This window comes from Cnephaeus nilssonii (assembly GCF_951640355.1).
Source record: "Cnephaeus nilssonii genome assembly, chromosome: X".
Taxonomy (NCBI): domain Eukaryota; kingdom Metazoa; phylum Chordata; class Mammalia; order Chiroptera; family Vespertilionidae; genus Cnephaeus; species Cnephaeus nilssonii.
Genome location: NC_137071.1, coordinates 80769666 through 80784416, shown reverse-complemented (window position 1 = coordinate 80784416; position 14751 = coordinate 80769666). Strand labels below are relative to the sequence as shown.

The window sequence follows — 14751 nt, the reverse complement described above, 5'->3', positions numbered from 1 at the left end:
TGCTCCTGTTGCCTAATTTTTCAGCCTTCCATAGAAAACATAAGTTCTTCTGTAGGCCACAGTATCCAAGCTTTCTGTGGAGTAGGTGAGTATGAACAGAAGCTCTCAATCTAGAAATGTGGTTTTCAGAAGGTACGTTTTTGTTTCCATTTGCAATGGTAGTGATACAACCTCTTTGTTTTCTCAAGGAGATAACAGGTAGGGTTGTGGGGAGAGGGTTGGATAGAAGATATATTCCATTTATTTCTTGGATTTCTCTGTGGAGCAGTCTGGGGCTTAGATGCTGTTCAGTGTCCTAATAAAAGTTTCTCTGGGGAAAACTCAGAATGCACTTGGGGTGGCAATGAGAGCAATTGGTATTGACTCTGAGTCAAGTGATACTTGGTTATGAGTTGATTTCAGTAAGGTTTATTGACATCTTTATAGCTAGCTTTCTACTCTGGAGCTTCTCATTTTGTTGGCTTTCTTCCTGTTTAAGGCTGTGGGGTAATGGCATGCTATGCATTTATTCATTTTAGTTACAAAAACAAGTCTTTCCCTGATTCCAGGGTTCACAGACCTAATAGAAATATCACTGCTACTTTAATGTGAGTGATGACCTTACAAGCAAGTGAAGAAACAGAAGGAGACCTCTGCTACCTTGTCTAGACTAGATTGGGATCATGGCAGAGAGGAGGAAGTTACCCAACATTGGGCCTACCCCAGCACTGGCTCCTGTCTACTCTGCCATATGAACACAGGAGATTTTGGTTGTAAGGGAGAAGTTCATATGAGTCTATTACAAATTTTTTTAGGAACCTCCACTTTAGGTCTTGCAGGTTAAAGATCCTGTAAGAGGAAAATGGCTTTTGGAAGTATTAGGAAACCAGTAGAGGGCAGGGCAATCGATTAAGAGCAGTGAATTGGTCTGGATTCCTGCCTCTACCCCTCTGATTCTGAGGGCATTCCTAGGGTTGTCAACTGAGGCTCACATTCCTGTCTGTATAGTGGATGAAATAAAGCCTTCAGCCTTACTCCCAAGGAGTGCAGAAATTGAAGGTTTGTCTGTCTCTAGAGCAGTGGTTCCCAACCTTTCTAATGCCGCAACCCTTTAATACAGTTCCTCACGTTGTGGTGACCCCCAACCATAAAATTGTTTTTGTTGCTACTTCATAACTGTAATTTTGCTACTGTTATGAATTGTAATGTAAATATCTGTGTTTTCCTAAATGGGCAGTCGGACATCCCTCTCACAATTCAGGACTGCTGGCTCCCAACTACTCACCTGCCTTCCTTCCTTATTGCCCCTAACCGCTTCTACCTGCCAGCCTGATAATCCCCTAACCACTCCCCTGCCAGCCTGATTGATGCGTAACTGCCCTCCCCTGCAGGCCTGGTCACCCCTAACTGCCCTCCCCTGCAGGCCTGGGGCCCCCCCAACTGCCCTTCCCTGCAGGCCCGGTCGCCCCCAACTTCCCTCCTCTGCTGGCCTGGTCACCCCTAACTGCCCTCTCCTGCAGGCTTCATCATCCCCAACTGCCCTCCTTGCAGGCCTGGTCCCTCCCAACTGCCCTTCCCTGCTGGCCTGATCACTCACAACTGCCCTCCCTTGCAGACCTGGTCCCTCTCAACTGCCCTCTCCTGCTGGCTATCTTGTGGTGGCCATCTTGTGTCCACATGGAGTCAGTCATCTTTGACCACATGGGGGCAGCCATCTTGTGTCGGAGTGACAGTCAATTTGCATATTACTCTTTTATTAGATAGGATAGAGGCCTGGTGCATGGGTGGGGGCCAGCTGGTTTGCCCTGAAGGGTGTCCTGGATCAGGGTGGGGGTTCTGTTGGGGTGTGGGGTGGCCTGGGTGAGGGGCCTGTTGTGGTTTGCAGGCTGGCCACACCCCCGGTGACCCAAGCAGAGGCCCTGGTATCTGGGATTTATTTATCTTCTATAATTGAAACTTTGTAGCCTTGAGCGGAGCCAAGCCTCCTGCTTACTCCGTGGCCGCAGCCATTTTTGTTGGGATTTATTTATCTTCTATAATTAAAACTTTGTAGCCTTGAGTGGAGGCCAAGGCAGGCCAGGGAAGGCCGAAAGCTTGGCTTCCTCCATCGCCGGGGGCAACTCAAGCCTCCTGCTCTCTCCAGCTCCGTGGCTGCTGCCATTTTTGTTGGGATTTATTTATCTTCTATAATTGAAACTTTGTAGCCTTGAGTGGAGGACTGGGCTGTCCAGGGCAGGTGGAAAGCTTGGCTTTCTCCATTGCCAGGGAAACCCAAGCCTCCTGCTCTCTCAGTGGCCGCAGCCATCTTGGTTGGGTTAATTTTCATACTCGCTCCTGATTGGCTGGTGGGCATGACTTGTGGGTATAGCGGAGGTATGGTCAATTTGCATATTACTCTTTTATTATATAGAATATGCTGATGGTCACTTGGGCTGTATTTTTTAGTTTACTCTTCCCAGTGTTACATCATTATTATTCATGTTGAAGCCACTTTGTAGATAGTTAGATTTCTTTCTTTAAGAAGGCTCCTCTTTCAAATTCAACCCCTCTCTCTTAAAATTGCATTGTTTCCATAGCTATTGAAGTCTGTCTTTTACCATGATTTTGGGTGGGGCCATGGGGCATCAAGCAGTTACATGACTATCTGAGTCCATAGGTAAAATGCTATTTCCACTGAAGAACTAGGATTTGATACTTGCCATAGGTGGGGATAAGTGGTTCACTTATTCATTTTAAGTACAGAAGAAAAGATACACAGTTACCATGAGGGCCTGTGATAAAAGAATTTGACTTAAGGAGGTCAGGGAAGCTTTCACTAAGGAATGAATGATTGACCTGAGCTCCAAAATGTGGTTAAACATTGACTAAGCAAATATAATGGAGGGAAGTGTGTGTGTACACTTGCACATGAAGTAAGCAGAATGTGCATAGGCCTTATGGTGAGAAGGGCCATAGCACATTCCAGAAACACATATTATACAACTATAGCTGGTTTTTAACTTTAATTCAAAATTTAAGCCATAGTTTGGGGTGTTGATGGTTAAAATGCAAGCATACTACCCAGCTGTAGTGGCTCAGTGGTTGAGCATCGAACTATGAACCAGGAGGTCATGGTTTGATTCTAGGTCAGGGCACATGCCTGGGTTGCTGGCTCGATCCCTAGTGGGGGGTGTGCAGGAGATAGCCTATCCATGATTCTCTCTCATCATATATGTTTATATCTCTCTCTTCCTCTATGAAATCAATAAAAATGTAAGTATACCCCTTTGAAGTATTGTTAGGCTAAATCACACATACTGAGTGCCCACTGTTGAGAGAGCATGGGAGGTATTATCAAGAAAGAAACAAATACCTATGCACTGTTGAGCTTACAATCTGGTAGAAGGTAAAGGGCAGATGAAAAATATGATATATAAATCTTCCTCCCAATGTTTTACCCAACATATACATAAAGGGTATATAGACAAATTCCTGGAGGACTACTTGCTTGATGGGATTGGATCCCACTGGAATTAATCAGGGAAGGCTTCCTGCAGGTGCTAAGTCCTATATAGTGGTTGAGGATGATATGAACTGGTGGATAAAAAAGAAGATATTTCTTGCAGGAGAGACAGCATGAATGATGACTTTGTGTAGAAAGTCTATTTTGAGGTGGGAAATTTGAGATAAATTAGCGTGGCCTGACTGGAAAAGCAAAACAACCTAACTTGGGGCCATCTTAGACTCTGTATATGACAGGGCAACCAGTCAATTAAAAGAAAAATTAAGGTTCACTGGGCACCGAGTAAGCATAAATAATTGCTTATTAAACAGTAAATTGTTACAAAGATCAGTTTTGACATCTCCAACTGACTGTACTCAGTACTAGGTTTTTCCAAGACTGTGAGGCAGGTGAAGGTTACTGTCTACCTCTTTTCTCAGGACTCCTATGCATTATTCTAACACTGGGCATACATCAAAATTTCTGGAGTTCTGTTTGCTTAAGCACTTGATTTTTTACATTTAATTGTTACTCTGATCCCTGGTAAAATAATAGCTCATAATAGCTCTCCTTTCTTTGGGCATCATCATTTTCTGAGGGAAAATTCTCTGAGGAAAATTATCTGAAACACACACACACACACAAACACACACACTTCAAATGAAAGAATATACCTCTGATAGAGTTTCAGGTGGTAGGGTAGAGTTTTTGAGCAGATGACCTTTCCTATTTCCCTTCAAACTGAAACTACCCACTTAGTAGCTTGGCCTTGATTCCAGTGTATATTTCATTTCTGGATGTTGAAAAGCTAGGTTGGGATAGACAAAGAGTAAGTGTCAAGATAATACGATTTTACCTGTCAAATCTCCTAATGATGCAGGATATTGTTCTTTGAAAACAGTCCATGCACTATAGTATATCAGTGTGGTAAAAAGTGTGGTGTTAGAATCAAGATGAGCCAGGGTTTATATTTTTGACTCTATGACTTTCAAGCTTTGTTGTTTTTCACTATTAACCTATGCCTTGATTGCTTTGCATTGTATAAAAAAACAAAGATAATAAGAGTATCTATCTCATACAGTTATTGTAATGATCAAGGAGATGTATGTCTAAGGACCTTAGCCTAGTTCTTGACATTTTATCACTGTCTTATTATCATTGTCATCCGTGTCACCACCACTTTCACCATCCACATCACTCCCAGATTCCTACTGTAACAGAATAACATTATAACCTCTTGCTAAAGCAAATACCAACCACTAGCAAAGGAGGAAAAGAGGACACAGGAATCCCAGTTGCAGTCACTGCTTCCTACTCTTACACTAATCCTCATGTCTCTGTCCCTGTTTCTACAGGTACCTGTAGGCTTGGTTGGGCCTATTACTGTGCTGGAGGTGGAGCAGCTGCAGCCATGTTGATCTGTACCTGGCTCTCTTGCTTTGCTGGAAGAAACCCCAAACCTGTTATGTTGGTGGAAAGCATCATGAGGAACACCAATTCTTATGCCATGGAGCTTGACTACTGCCTCAAGCCTTGAGCTTTGGCAGAAGATTGGAGAGGGTGGAAAAGAGGAGGGAAGGGAGCCTTGAAAACAGGTAGTAAGACTAGACCAGTTGCCACCCGCCTGTCAGCAGTGTAGCCTAGAGTTGCATGCTTTTTAACTCACCAGTCATTCATTTTCACTTTCCCTTAAGGCAGTGGGTCAGTGACTACTTACAAAATTCATCAAGAAATATGATTTTCTCAAATGTTTACATAGCTGGTGAGTACCCACTAGCCCCCAAGTCCCAAAATACTCCTTTATGAAAAATAAGGAGAAGATCCTCACTTGAAATGTAACTGCACAAGGCTAGGTAAGAACACTTGAGAAGGGAGGGACAAGGAGATGGACAGGGCTGGTTCCTGCCATTCCATTCTTATGGCCCTCCCCCTAGTATTGATTGTTATCTATAAAATGCCACTGATTAAATATTTGAGACTTTCTCAGGACTGTACCTTGACTCTTCCTCTTTTATCCGGCCTCTTTTCCTTTTCTTTTGTGGGAAAGCTTGTGGTGGGGGTGATTCTCAATAAGGAAAATATTAACCAAGGATACTTACTTATAGTATAAGATCTCTTCCTCATTATGCTTTAGAATATTCATAAGAGTTCATTTTGTGTTTTGGCTTGGTGACTGGCATTAAAATATAGTGGCAAGTATTCTCTAGTCCTTTATAGATTCAGAAATGGTGTTCATTAAATGTTCTGAGCATATAATAGCATTTGTTGTGCACTCAATAAACATGATTTTACAATGATGATGACAAGACTGTTTCTGCTGACTCCTTATTGAAATTTCTATCAGAGTTCATTTTTATTGACTAGGAAATCCACAGTAGTCATTCCTACCATGATATAAGTTTCTCTGCCTATTTCAAAGACTGCTTATCAAATGATTTCCCCTCCATCTGGGGTGAGTTAGACATAAAAGAACACAGCCTTGATATCACCAAGGTCTGATATATTTTTAGGCCTGGCCGCCATCCCAAATGTGCTCAAGGCTGACGAATGGTATAGAAGAACTTGTCACTCAGGGACAGAATTTCTCTCTCCCCCACACCCAACTACTTCAGGCTATCTCTACTGTTCCATAACTACAGCTTTAGGGATTAGGCAGGGCCTATGACTCGAAAGGCCAGCTCATCTGTTTTTATTTTTAATTACTCCAGAGTGTTGGGGTACAAGAAACCCTGTTGTTACAGTCTATTGAGGTCAGGTTCCTTTGGCACAAAGCATGACAGAGAAGGGCAGAGAAAGGACCTTGGGGGCATGAGGGGCAAAATGGAAAACAACAGCTCAGTGAGTGTTCTTAGCTTCTGATGCTACAAATCCCTTACCCATTGCTTCCCAGGAAGTCAATGCTTTGCTGCTCTCTATGGCCCAAACACACTTTGAAGTAGTTGCACCCTAGAGAAGAAACTGTTCAAGAAAGGATTAATTTAAAGAGCCATTTTAAATGACAGTCAGTTTGTATAAGGTCCTAGACAGTTGGAATGTTTCCTCTCCTTTTCCACAGAAAGGGGTAGAATTTAAAAATGGTTTTTTCAGTCAAGAAACTGGGCCTCCAGGGGCTTACATTCAAAGAGGGACCCAGTCCCTTGTTCAGTTTGAATTTAAATTCCTTCCTTCCTGTGTCTGATTTTTTTCTTGCCAGGCCTTGTATTTTGCATAGATGTTTGATTAGCCTGTTTTTTGTTTGTTTGTGTGTTTGTTTTTCATATGGTCTGGAGCAGGCTCTTCAAATCTAAACTTACCTGGTCTGGCTTCTGTTGATCAGAGGAAGGAGAGACCATAGGTCAGGTGGAGGGCTGAACAAATGAAGTGAGGACCTAAGAGACTGGTTTGTCCTATGCCTGGCTGGTTGTCATGCTCCCTGCATGTACACAAATGGAATGCCTAACCTGATTTTTGGAACCATTTAGATCTTATGTGTGTGTGTGTGTGTGGGGGCACTTAGAGAGGTGGGAGGTTTTTCACCTGGGCTAGCTCACAATCAACTGAATATTCATTAAGAGTCCATTTAGCAGAGATGGCAGATAGGCAGCCACTGCCTGATTGGCATGTGTTTGTGTCTGCAGGGTTACTATTTCTATACCTGGTGTGGCCCTTGGTATATTGCAAGTGTTAAGTCACTCAGGTCTATCTTGAGTGGTGCCCTCTCCTTAAGGTCACTCATCACCCCTGCTCCCATGGGGAGTAAACACCTCCATTCATTTATAGCTTCTGGTGTCTTCCCGGCAGTGGGTTCTCACCTTACAAGAGTATGAGATGTGAACCAAGACAGACAGGACAGGCTCAGGCCTCTGGGAAAGGGAGTTCTGGCTTCTGCAAGAATAGGTGGGAATAGGAGGTTTCTGGAGAAGGGGAATCCTGGAAGGGTAAGGGGATGAGGAAGCTGCTGGCAAGCAGAGGCTTTATACACTGTCCAACAAATTGCCCTCAGACAGAAAGGCCTGCCCCTTCAGAATGTGATAAGGACACTTTCTTCAGTATGGCATTCACTCCTGGTAGAAATTCTAATGTGGAGAAGCTTTAGGACTGTATTAAGTCCCAAGGCAGACTGTCAGTGGGGGGAAAAATGAAAGTTTTAAAAAAACACACAACACAATAGTGAATGCATTTTATAAAAGATGGAAGGCATCGATCGCACTTGGTGGCTTGAGGGGGAAAGGTGTGCTATTTCTAGAACTCACAATCAATCTCCAACTAGGCCTAGTAAAGCTTTCTTAACAGACAGGAGGCAGGACACTTCCAAAAAGTCATCTCTGCCCTGTGTCCTTGGTTTAAAAGCATTTTTTAAGGCTGGATCGGTGCTGATGTTGAAGAATATTTATTACTGGCCTCTTTTTCAGATGTAGAGAGATGCATTTTCAGATTTAATTTTTATTTTGTCTACTTATGAGATTAGGCCCTCCCAGAGTTGATCTCTTTTCTAAACATATTGAACTCCCACTGAGTCCTCAAAGCTAACAGCAAATAAACAGTTGCTATGTGTGCACACAAATGATTTAGATTTTCATTTTACAGAACTGCTGATGTGTCAAGAGGAAGAAGTAGGGGGAGACAAAATGCTTGGTTTTGACTGCAGCACTGTGTCCTGTTCCTTCCTCCCTCTACAGAAAGGAGGCCCCAGAGAATATTACTTGGGGGAGAGGGACATTGAGGTCAGCTGGCATCCATGGCGCTGGCATCCATGTAGTGCCTCTCCTTTCTGAAAAGGTGGTGGCAACTACAGAAAGGAAACAAAGTAAGGTAGAAAGATCAAGGGGAATAAAAAGGGGTAGATAGAGAGGTAAATATTGGAATCATTCCAGAGACATGTTGCCTTCCACTGAGGCCTATTAGAATCTCATTTGGGAAAATTTATTTCCAAGATATCTCTCTGTATCTTCTAAGCTAAAATAGTTCCCCTAGATAACATAGTAAAGTGAAGACAGTAAAGGCTTTGGAGTCACACAGACAAAGGTTTGAATCCCAGTCCAAACACTTTTGAATTCTGTCTTTGGGCAAGTTACATAAATTCTCTGTATTTACTAAATTTTATAAGACAGAAAATCCTGTCTGCTGTTGGCCCCACTCTCCCCAGGAACTACAGAAAACATTTACTACCCAATGGCCGCACACCTTCCAGTTTTCACAGTGATTTTTAATCCTGGTTCACAACATAATCCTCTGAGAGGCTTTTAAAATGGTTGATGTCTGTGTCTCACCCTAGTTCAACTGAGTCCGAATTTATGGGAGCTGATAGACCATACTACAATATCTTCATTGTTGATATCATTTACTGACCTACTAGTCATCTTTCATTTATTGAAAACTTCAGCACCTGTTTGACTCTCTTTTTTGTTCATATTTCTGTCAGTCTTTTGTAAACTTCAACATCCACACGAACCACTCTACCAACTTCTTGGCTTCTAAGTTCATTGACTTCCTTACCTCCAATGATATTTTTCTTCCACCCAACCACTGCTACTCCCACTCTTGATATCACCAACAAATGCAACATCACCAAAATCCAGCTTTCAAGCCTCCCATTCCTGATCAACACTTCTTATCCTTTCAGCTCATGTTCTTTAATATTTTCACTCTAGCAACTCTGATTCCATGCTACTTACCCAGTCTAGAATCCATAGTTCATCAATATATTCACCTCTTAAATAAATATCCCACTTTTTGCCCCTCATTCACCTTGTCATATATTTGTCCAATAAAACCCTAATTCTGGCTAAATGTAATAATCTGCCTGATCTGAGCTTGCATCAAATTTTCAACCATTGACAGAAAAACACAAGAACTGTTCTTGCACCTTTTCTCTGTATACACTTACTCTTTTTAAAATATATATTTTTATTGACTTCAGAGAGGAAGGGAGAGGGAGGAAGAGAGAGAGAAATATCAATGATGAGAGAGAATCACTGACTGCCCACCTCCTACACACCCCACACTGGGTAGTGAGCCCTCAACCTGGGCATGTGCCCTGACCAGGAATTGAACTGTGACCCCCCTGGTTCATAGGCTGATGCTCAACCACTGAGCCATGCCAGCTGCGCTACTCTTTTGATGAGTTCATCCAAACTTATGGCTTTAAATATCCCATACTAGAGGCCTGGTGCATGAAATTTGTGCACTGGGAAGTGTCCCTTGGCCCAGCCTGCACCTTCTCCAATCTGTGACCCCTTGGGGGATATCCGACTGCCAGTTTAGGGATATCCCACAGGGATTGGGCCTAAACTGGCAGTCGAACATCTCTCACAATCCTGGACTGCTGACTCCTAACTGCTCACCTGCCTGCCTGCCTGATTGCTACTAACTGCTTCTGCCTGCCAGCTTGACCACCCCCTAACCACTCCCCTGCCAGCCTGATTAACACCTAACTGCTCCCCTGCTGGCCCAATTGCCCCCAATTGCCCTCCCCTGCTGGCCTGATCTCGCCCCCAACTACCCTCCCCTGCTGGCCTGATCACCCCCAACTGCCCTCCTCTGCTGGCCTGATCTCGCCCCCACCTGCCCTTCCCTGCCAGCCTAATCTCACCCCAACTGCCCTCCTCTGCTGGTCAATTTGGTTCTCATTGGTCAGTTTCTATGCCAGTCAGCATCAAAGGCTCCGCCTCCTAGGCGGCCATTGGCTCCTCACAGTTGACCCAGATTTGGTTCTGATTGGTCAGTTTCTATGCCAGTCAGCGTCTCTGGGCCTATCAAAGGGGCCTGATCAGAAAGGCGGGGCTGATCAGCAGCCCTGGTGGAGGCCTAGAGAGAAATGGAGGCACAGCTACTGACCAGGCCCAGAAAGAAAGAGAGAGGCAAGTGCTGATTAACAGCTGCCACAGAGGCTACAGATCAGACCTTGCTTCTCTCTTCAGGCCTCTCTCCAGGCCTGATTTGCAGTCCCCTCAGGAGTCATTGCTGGGTCACTGTGCCTACAGCCATAGCATTGAGTGCAGGACTGACTTCTGGTTAGTCGAGCCTCCCGGTTGTTGTGGATGTGATGGGCCCAGGGTTTTTATATATTAGGATAATAAAAGCCTAATATGCTAAGTGTCCGGTCCTCTGGTTGTCCGTTCAACCAATCAAAGTGTAATATGCTAATGATATGGTAAGGCAGCTCAACCGCTTGCTGTGATGTGCACTAACCACCAGGGGGGCAGACAGTCGACTGGTAGGTTAGCTTGCTTCTGGGATCCGGCTGATTGGGACTGAGTGAGACCGGCCAGACATGCCCTTGAGCCCTTTCTCGGTCCCTCCCCAGCTGGCCAACCTCTGGTGTCCCTCCCCAACCCCGATTGTGCACCAGTGGGGTCCCTCAGCCTGGCCTGTGAGCTCTCGCAATCTGGGACCCCTCGGGGGATGTCAGAGAGCCAGTTTTGGCCCGATCCCAGGAGCCAGGCCGAGGGACCCCACTGGAGTATGAATCCGTGCACCGGGCCTCTAGTTATATGTAATCTTGCTACTCAAAGTGGAAGGTATACTCCAAAAACATGGGAGTGCATTAGAAAATTAGTCTTAGATCCCACCCCAGACTTACTCAATCAGAATCTTCATTTTAATAAGATTCCCAGGATCTATACTAGTGGTTCTCAGCTCTAATTATGAATTGGAATCAGTTGTTGAGTTAAAACTGCTAATGCCTAAGCCCAATTTTAAAAGTTCTAATTTAATTGGCCTAGGGTAGGGTCTAGATATACATAAATTTTGTAAGTCACTATGTGATTTTAATGTGCAGCCATGTTTGAGAACTACTAACTAAATATTGATCACTCCCAAATTAATATTTCTTTTTTTATCATTTTTTATTGATTAAGGTATTACATGTGTATGTATCTTCCCATTGCCCCCCCACCCCACTCCCATACATGCCCTCACCCCCCAGTGTCTTGCATCCATTGGTTATGCTTATATGCATGCACACAAGTCCTTCGATTGATCTCTTATCTTCCCCACCCCTCTCCAACCTTCCCACTGTAATTTGACAGCCTGTTTGATGCTTTACTGTCTCTGTATTTATCTTTTTGTTCATCAGTTTATAATGTTGTTTATTATCCATAAATGAGTGAGATCATGTGGTATTTTTCTTTCATTGACTGGCTTATTTCACTTAGCATAATGCTCTCCAGTTCCATCCAGGCTGCTGCTAACGGTAAGAATTCCTTCTTTTTTATAGCAGCATAGTATTCCATTGTGTAGATGTATCATAGTTTTCTGATCCAGTCATCTGCTGACGGGCACCTAGGCTGTTTCCAAATCTTAACTATGGTGAATTGTGCTGCTATGAACATAGGGGTGCATATATCCTTTCTGATTGGTGTTTTTAGTTTCTTAGGATATATAACTAGAAGTGGGATTATTGGGTCAAATGGGAGTTCCATTTTTAGTTGTTTGAAGAATCTCCATAATATTTTCCACAGTGGCTGCACCAATCTGCATTCCCACCAGCAGTGTACAAGGGTTCCTTTTTCTCCACATCTTAGCCAGCACTTGTCGTTTGTTGATTTGTTGATGATTGCTATTCTGACAGGTGTGAAATGATACCTCATTGTCGTTTTGATTTGCACCTCTTGGATAATTAGTGACTTTGAGCATGTTTTCATATGACTCTTGGCCTTCCTTCTTTCTTCTTTTGAAAAGAATCTATTTAGGTCTGTTGCCCATTTTTTTATTGGATCATTTATCTTCCTTTTATTAAGTTGTATGAGTTCCCTGTAAATGTTGATTAAACCTTTATCAGTGATAACAATTCCAAATATGCTCTCCCATACAATGGGCTTTCTTGTTTTGTTGATGGTTTCTTTTGCTGTGCAAAAGCTTTTTATTTTGATGTAGTCCCATTTGTTTATTTTCTCTTTAGTTTCCATTGCCCTAGGAGCAGTATCAGTGAGGAAATTGCTTTGGCATATGTCTGAGATTTCTCTGCCTGTGGATTCTTCTAGTATTTTTATGGTTTCCCATCTTATGTTTAAGTCCTTTATACATTTTGAGTTTATTTTTGTGTATGGTGTAATTTGGTGGTCTAGTTTCTTTCTTTCTTTCTTTTTTTTTTTTGCTTGTATCTGTCCAATTTTCCCAACACCATTTATTGAAGAGACTGTGTTGACTCCATTGTAGGTTCATGCCTCCTTTGTCAAATATTAATTGTGCATGGTGGTTTGGGTCAATATCTGGTTTCTCTATTCTATTACATTGGTCTACATGCCTGTTCTTGTGCCAGTACCAGGCTATTTTGAGAACAGTAGCTTTGTAATACAGCTTGAAATCTGGTATTGAGATCCCTCCTACTTTGTCCTTATTTCTTAGCATTGCTGTGATTATTCAGGGTCTTTTTTTATTCCAGATGAATTTTTAGAGAGTTCTTTCTATGTCTGTGCAATATGCCATTGGTATTTTAATGGGGAGTGCATTGAATCTATAGATTGCTTTGGGTAGTATGGACATTTTAATGATGTTGATTCTACCAATCCATGAAAACAGTATGCTCTTCCATCTGTTTATGTCTTCCTCTATCTCCTTTTTCAATGTCCTGTAGTTTTCTGAGTAGAGTTCTTTTACCTCCTTAGTTAAGTTTATTCCTAGGTATCTTAATTTTTTTGGTGAGATGGTAAATGGGATTGTTTTCTTAGACTCTCTTTCCGTAAGTTCACTGTTGATGTATAGAAATGGCATAGATTTCTCAGTGTTACTTTTGTATCCTGCTACATTGCCAAATTCATTTATTAAGTCTAATAATTTTTTATGGAGTCTTTAGGGGTTTCTATGTACAGTATCATCTCATCTGAGAATAAGGACAGTTTTACTTCTTCTTTTCCAATTTGGATGCCTTTTATTTCTTCTTCTTGTCTAAGCACAATGGCCAGTAATTTCCAGTACTATGTTGAACAGGAGGGGTGAAAGCAGGCATTCCTGTGTTGTTCCTGTTCTTAGGGGAAATGGTTTTAGTTTTTACCCATTGAGAATGATGTTGGCTGTGTGTTTGTCTTATATGGCTTTTCTTATGTTGAGGTATGATCCTTCTATTCCCATCTTGCTGAGAGTTTTTATCAAGAAAGGGTGTTGGATTTTGTCAAATGCTTGTTCTGCATCAATTGATGTGACTATGTGGTTTTTATCTCTCAATTTGTTTATGTTAGGTATCATGTTTATTGATTTGCGGATATTGTACCATCCTTGCATCCCTGGGATAAATCCTTCTTCATCATGGTGTATGATCTTTCTGATGTACTACTGGATTCGATTTGCTAGAATTTTGTTGAGCATTTTGGCATCTATGTTCATGAGGGATATTGGCCTGTAATTCTCTTTCATTGTGTTGTCTTTATCTGGTTTTGGTATTAGGGTGATGCTGGTTTCATAGAATGAGCTAGGAAGTGTTTGTTCCTCTTGAATTTTTTTAAATAGTCTGAGGAGGATTGGTTTTAGTTCTTTCTTGAATGTTTGGTAAAACTCCCCTGTGAAGCCTTCTGGCCCTGGGTTTTTGTTTGCTGGAATCTTTTTAATGACTGCTTCAATTTTTTCCATAGTTATTGGCCTATTGAGATGTTTAGATTCTTCCTGATTGAGTTTTGGAAGTTGTATTTTTCTAGGAATATGTCCATTTCCTCCAGGTTGTCCAGTTTGTTGGAATAGAGTTGTTCGTAGTATTTTTTAACAATCCTTTGTATTTCTGTGGGGTCTGTTGTTATTTCTCGTCTTTCATTTCTGATTTTGTTTATTTGGGTCCTCTCTCTTTGCTTCTTGGTGAGCCTGGCGAGAGGTTCATCAATCTTGTTTATCCTTTCAAAGAACCAACTCGTGGTTTGGTTGATCTTTTGTATTGTTTCTTTTGTCTCTATGTCGTTTATCTCTGCTCTGATCTTTATTATTTTCTTCCTTCTGCTTACTCTGGGTTTTTCTTGTTGCTCTCATTCTAACTCTTTGAGTTGTAGACTTAGATAATTTATTACCATTGTTTCTTTTTTTTTTTTTTTTGCAGTAGGCTTGTAGAGCTATCAATTTCCCTCTCAAGTCTGCTTTTGCTGTGTCCCATAAATTTTGGATTACTGTGTTTTCATTGTCATTTGTTGTCATGAGGTGTTTTTTTTTTTATTTCTTCTTTGATCTCTCTGGTAACCCAGTCATTGTTTATTAGAATGCTATTTAGTCTCCAAGTGTTTTTATAGTGGTTGATTTCCAGTTTTATGCCATTGTGATCTGAACAGATGCTTGATGTGATTTCTATCATCTTCAATTTGAAGAGACTTTGCCTGTGTCCTAATATGTGGCCT

General features: G+C 42.2%; 1 protein-coding gene across 1 annotated transcript in view; it reads left to right on the top strand.

Annotated features, from left to right (window-relative positions):
• The window catches only part of LHFPL1 (LHFPL tetraspan subfamily member 1), a gene marked incomplete at its 3' end in the record, with an annotated part of 84258 nt that extends 79261 nt beyond the window's left edge, over positions 1 to 4997 (top strand). Inside the window, exon 3 of the mRNA XM_079764732.1 lies at positions 4816 to 4997. Within this exon, the coding sequence (XP_079620858.1) occupies positions 4816 to 4997 (182 nt within the window). The remainder of the gene's footprint in view (positions 1 to 4815) is intronic.
• Between the last annotated feature and the right edge of the window lie 9754 nt (positions 4998 to 14751).